Source organism: Moschus berezovskii, chromosome 3 (genome assembly GCF_049115385.1).
Source record: "Moschus berezovskii isolate FMDL1 chromosome 3, NW_MosBer_1.0, whole genome shotgun sequence".
Taxonomy (NCBI): domain Eukaryota; kingdom Metazoa; phylum Chordata; class Mammalia; order Artiodactyla; family Moschidae; genus Moschus; species Moschus berezovskii.
In genome coordinates, this window is record NC_142462.1 from 27,221,408 (window position 1) to 27,227,407 (window position 6,000).

General features: G+C 37.8%; 1 protein-coding gene across 1 annotated transcript in view; it reads left to right on the forward strand.

The window, feature by feature from the left end:
* SCIN (scinderin) overlaps window positions 1–4,705 on the forward strand; it is an 87,077-nt gene extending 82,372 nt beyond the window's left edge. The window contains exons 14-16 of the mRNA XM_055420504.2: window positions 1,427–1,504; window positions 3,171–3,231; window positions 3,855–4,705. Coding sequence (XP_055276479.2) covers window positions 1,427–1,504; window positions 3,171–3,231; window positions 3,855–3,982 — 267 coding nt within the window. The 3' untranslated portion in view covers window positions 3,983–4,705. The remainder of the gene's footprint in view (window positions 1–1,426; window positions 1,505–3,170; window positions 3,232–3,854) is intronic.
* The last annotated feature ends 1,295 nt before the right edge of the window (window positions 4,706–6,000 follow it).

Consider the following 6,000-nt stretch of genomic DNA (forward strand, 5'->3'; position numbering starts at 1 on the left):
GCTTTTGTTATTTACATACTTAAGAAAAATATACTTTTTTCTTTACACTTATTCATTTTCTTGTTTGACATTTGGAACTCTAATTCTTAACATTTTAAGGAAAAGGAGTGTTGCTAACAAGTGTTTGATCTTATTACCATCATCAGAAAACAGGCTCTAGACGTGTAGATTCATACAAGACAGCAGAGTCTATAGGCACAGCTTTTAGAACCAGTGTGCCTGCTCGATATCACTTACTTGGTGATATTTCTTCCTGGCTGTGTAACTTTAGGCTGGTCACTTAGCCTCTCTGTGTTATAATGTTCTCATCTGAAAAATGGGGCTAATCCTCGTACTGACTACAGAGAGTTGTGAATATTATCTTGGTTGTTGCATATAAAGAATTAGAACGGTGCCTGGCACGGTATATTCTGTAAAAAGATATATAAACTCATTTCTTGCCCTCTGTAAATGGCTAGTGTTTGTTTTTTGTGTAACAATTTGAGAATACCATAAGATTACAACAAATAGGTACTGTCATGCTTAAGGGGCTGCAGGTTAGGTTCATGCCCGTTTATCCGTGGACAGAGCCCAGGAGCACAGGATGCTCGGCTGAGTCCCACTGGCTCAATTAAGTAAGTCCCACTGGCTTACATTAAAATATTAATTTTCATGTGTGTGTTCAAAAGTAAAGCTTGTATTTACCAAGACATGGCCAAGGCCAGAGTCAACTTCACCTGCAGTGTCACACACAGCAGAGAGGAAACGTGAAGAACTGCAAACCCTAATCCAATCTGTCACCACCTTCCTAATGATTAGGGGGAGTTTCATCCAGAATTCTTTCAAAAATTTGAACTTTAATGAATGCCTGCTGATATTGGGTGTGTTAAACTAGCCCATTACCCTTTAGTGTTAGCTCTGGAGAACACAGTTTAACCCATTTAAAATAAAAATAATGACACTTTGCTTGTGGAATATTGTTATAATATTTTATTGAAAATGGTTGCTTTTTAAAAATGACCACACCTGTTGATTTTATTAAAATAATCTTGACCTACCTACAAAATGAAAGAAGATTTAATACCTGCATCATACACTTAAATGTCTTTAGGAATTAGGAAGGCAACAGAAACTTGCGAAGCAACTTGTCACAAAGAACTGGAAGTAGAGGAAACTATGGCTATGTTGCTTGTGCATGGTCTCTCTAAAGCCATATGCAATATTTATGTTAAGTACTCCCCTCCCTAAATAAGATAGCCTCAGTTTGTGATACATGATTAAATAGATAAACAATTATTTAAGTCTTTATTGCCCAAAGGGAAGGAAAAAATGACTAACAAGCTTTATTTTTTCCCTATGTTCCAGATAATACAAAACATTTGTATCCTTTATATTAGAAAAATCACTGCTTGACTGTTGGGTTATAAAGCTTTTTTATACATTTCAGATTGAAGAGGTTCCAGGAGAGTTCACCCAGGATGATTTAGCAGAAGATGATGTCATGCTCTTAGATGCTTGGGAACAGGTAAAACTGTGTTTTGTTCATGGCGAGAGTGCGTGCTTATAGATGGGAGCTGATACAACCTTCCTTGAGAAATGGCAAGTTTAATAATAAATAGACCCATGGATTTAGGCTATATTTATAAGAAAATTTCCACGGTTTGGCAAAAAATAAAACTAATGCATACGGCACGTTGTTTTCTTAAGCTGGAAATAATTCCATGGCTATCCATCTTTGGCTGTATAGATTTAGGTGAAAACAAGAAACAAACAAACAACAGAAAACTCCTGTTTTTCATTTATTTTGTAAGATTCATTTGTTCCTTATTTATTCAGATATTCATTCATTTTTATTTATTCAGACATTCATTTATTCTTATTTATTCATGCTGCTGCTGCTAAGTCACTTCAGTCATGTCCGACTCTGTGTGACCCCATAGACGGAAGCCCACCAGGCTCCCCCATCCCTGGGATTCTCCCGGCAAGAACACTGGAGTGGGTTGCCATTTCCTCCTCCAATGTGTGAAAGTGAAAAGTGGAAGTGAACTCGCTCAGTCGTGTCCGACCCTTAGCGACCCCATAGACTGCAGCCTACCAGGCTCCTCCATCCATGGGATTTTCTAGGCAAGAGTACTGGAGTGGCTTGCCAGTGCCTTCTCCGTATTTATTCATACATTTAAGTAATAAATGCATTAGTGGATTCCAATGCCTCAGGGAGACTGAAATATTCAGAATTTCTCTTGAAATCTGACAAGAAGTCATAGGAGACCTCTCCTCTGGAGAAGAAACAAACAGAATACTTTTGAATCTACACACTAAAATACATTACTGTTAATATAGATATCTTTATTTGTAGCAAATTAATGGTGATTTTGTATGTCACATCGATGTGTGTTAGTTGCTCAGTTGTGTCTGACTCTTTGTACAGATTCTGTACTGTCTGAGCCACCAGGGAAGTCATACATGAGAGTCGTTTTCCTTTAATCTCTATGTAAACTAATAATGGCTTCTTTGGTGGTTTGTTGGTAAAGAATCTGCCTGACAATGCAGGAGACACCGGTTTGATCCCTGGGTTAGGAAGATCCCCTAGAGAAGGAATTGGCAACACACTCCAAGTATTCTTGGCTGGAGAATCCCCGTGGACAGAGGAGTCTGGCAAGCTGTAGTCCTTGGGGTTGCAAAGAGTGGGACACGACTGAGCAACTAAGCACACACACACACAGCACTTTTACCAAAGTGTGACAGGATACTATAACATAGGAGAAGACTAGGTTTAAGTTAGGGGTTCCTAAAGAGAGTGTGGGGTGCCCATGAACAAGCTACATGTGGCTCCCTCAGGATAATAATATGGGAATAATGCCTGCTTTACACACCCCAGGAGCGTGTGTGCAAAACAACCAGCCTGTTGTTTTCAGGAAGGCTCACTTTGTAAACTAGAAAAATACTACATAAACATTAAATACCAGAATGTGATATCTGGAGTCAAACTGGCTGGATACAAATTCAGGCAGCTCTTAATAAGTGTAGACATTAGGAGAGCGATTGAACTTCTCTGCACGTGCATGTCCACATCCCTGACTTTGGGGCTGTTGTGAAGATTAAGTGAGATGGTATGAGAAGCACTTTGCATAAGGCTCACACCGCATCGATACTCCCAAAATTATGAGTATTATTATTGCTTCATTTTTCAGATTTTTATTTGGATTGGAAAAGATGCCAATGAAGTTGAGAAAGCAGAATCTTTGAAGTCTGGTAAGCTGGATCCCATGGGCAATTAGGACATAATTCTGAACAGTTGTTAGAAAGTTCCCTGATTTCTTTTTGCACCACATCCTCCAAAACCATGTATCAAAACCGAGAATGAGAAGAATCTTAGCTTTCATCTTCAGAAGTAAAGAGTAATGGAATTTTTTAAAAACTGAAGAATTTCAGAATAGGAACCACAAAATTATGTTTTGTTATCTAATTTAGGATATAAGTATGTCAATTTATTCTGAGACTTTTAAATTCATTTTTTTAAATTATGGAAATAGTAAAAGCTCCATTACTCTGATAATCTAGATTTTTATAAATTCCTTTTGAGGAATGCTATTCTTTCTGGCAGTACTTTTTTTTTTTTTTCATTATTGCAAAGTAAAGAATAATTATGCTATAAGGATAATTCCATAAAGTTTGGAATTTTTTTCAGGAAATAATGAGACATGCACATTCCAGATGTGAGAAAATAATAAGGAACTGTTCAAATAGAGTAGCGTTGGCTACTTTGGGCCAATGAAAATTTGATTTATTACTTTTATTGGAAGGCTTCTCATTCTTTAGTTATTTTACTTTAGTTGAAACTAACTGAATTTATTTGTTTTTTAAACTCTTTTTAGCCAAAATATACCTTGAGACTGACCCTTCTGGAAGAGATAAGAGGACGCCAATTGTCATCATAAAACAGGGGCATGAGCCACATACTTTCACAGGCTGGTTCCTGGGCTGGGATTCCAGCAGGTGGTAAACTGATTTTTGTAGGAAAAAAAACAAATATAATGGGGCAGCTGTCCCATTACTGTTTTAGGGGGAAGGAGGAGCTTGTTTGACTTTAGAAAATTAACCTCAGCCATATGGCTATTTTTCCATGCTTAGAATTGGTTTGAAATTTCTTTTAAACTGGAATTTTCTTATGTTAATATTTTTATAACTTTTCTTATGGACCAATATTAGCTCTGCTGGACGCTGACATATCTTTTTATATGACTTTTTAAAGGGGAAAAACTATACACAGTCTAGGGGAGTTTGTCAGCAACTTTTACAATTCAGGAGCCATTAGCCAAACTCGTACTTTTAATACACTATGGAAGAAAGTTACACCTGCCTTTGAGGTTATTCTTTCTTTGTGTTGTGTTGAAAAGAATCACCTATTTGCAGTAAGATTTCTGTTAAGATGGTTTAACAAGTTTGTTATTTTCCTTCTTTAGCTGATGTAACTGTGATAGTGTTAACTCCTAAGCATCATTTCCTAAGAGAAACTTTACCTTTTTGGCCTTTTAAGAAGGCTTTGAAAGCACAGCTCTTCCTTGACAAAATGATTTATATTCTTAACACGCTATTATATACATCTATATATTTGACAGTACATGTTTAATGTCACAAAAGATACATACAAAAAGGCTTCACTAATACTATCTTTTATCATTAAAATACATATCTTTAAAAAGGTGACATGTTGTGACATTTTATTCAAGTGTGATGTGTGAGTTAATTACACGGTCAACTTTTAAGATTAAATTACTTTTATAGATAAATAAATATGAATTTAATTTTTAAAAACTCATTCTATTTCAGTTCAGTTCAGTTGCTCAATCGTATCCGACTCTTTGCGACCCCATGAATCACAGTACACCAGGGCTCCCTGTCCATCACCAACTCCCGGAGTTCACTCAAACTCATGCCCATCAAGTCGGTGATGCCATCCAGCTATCTCATTCTCTGTTGTACCCTTCTCCTCCTGCCCCCAATCTTTCCCAGGATCAGAGTCTTTTCCAGTGAGTCAACTTGTCGCATGAGGTGGCCAAAATATTGGAGTTTCAGCTTTAGTATCAGTCCTTCCAATGAACACCCAGGACTGATTTCCTTTAGAGTGGACTGGTTGGATCTCCTTGCAGTCCAGGGGACTCTAAAGAGTCTTCTCCAACACCACAGTTCAAAAGCATCAATTCTTCGGCAATCAGCTTTCTTCACAGTCTAACTGTCACATCCTTACATGACCACTGGAAAAATCATAGCCTTGACTAGACGGACCTTGGTTAGCAAAGTAATGTCTCTGCTATTTAATATGCTATCTAGGTTGGTCATAACTTTCCTTCCAAGGAATAAGCGTCTTTTAATTTCATGGCTGCAGTCAGCATCCGCAGTGATTTTGGAGCCCCCCAAAATAAAGTCTGACACTGTTTCCACTTTTTCCCCATCTATTTCCCATGAAATGATGGGACCAGATGCCATGGTCTTAGTTTTCTGAATGTTGAGCTTCAAGCCAACTTTTTCACTCTACTCTTTCACTTTCATCAAGAGGCTTTTTAGTTCCTCTTCACTTTCTGCCATAAGGGTGGTATCATCTGCATATCTGAGGTTATTGATATTTCTCCCAGCAATTGATTCCAGCTTGTGCTTCTTCCAGCCCAGCGTTCCTCATGATGTACTCTGCATATAAGTTAAATAAACAGGGTGACAATATACAACCTTGACGCACTCCTTTTCCTATTTGGAACCAGTTTGTTGTTCCATGTCCAGCTCTAACTGTAGCTTCCTGACCTGCATACAGGTTTCTCAAGAGGCAGGTCAGGTGGTCTGGGATTCCCATCTCTTTCAGAATGTTCCACAGTTTGTTGTGATCCACACAGTCAAAGGCTTTGTCATAGTCAATGAAGCAGAAATAGATGTTTTCCTGGAACTCTCTTGCTTTTTCTATGATCCAGCAGATGTTGGCAATTTGATTTCTGGTTCCTCTGTCTTTTCTAAAACGAGCTTGAACATCTG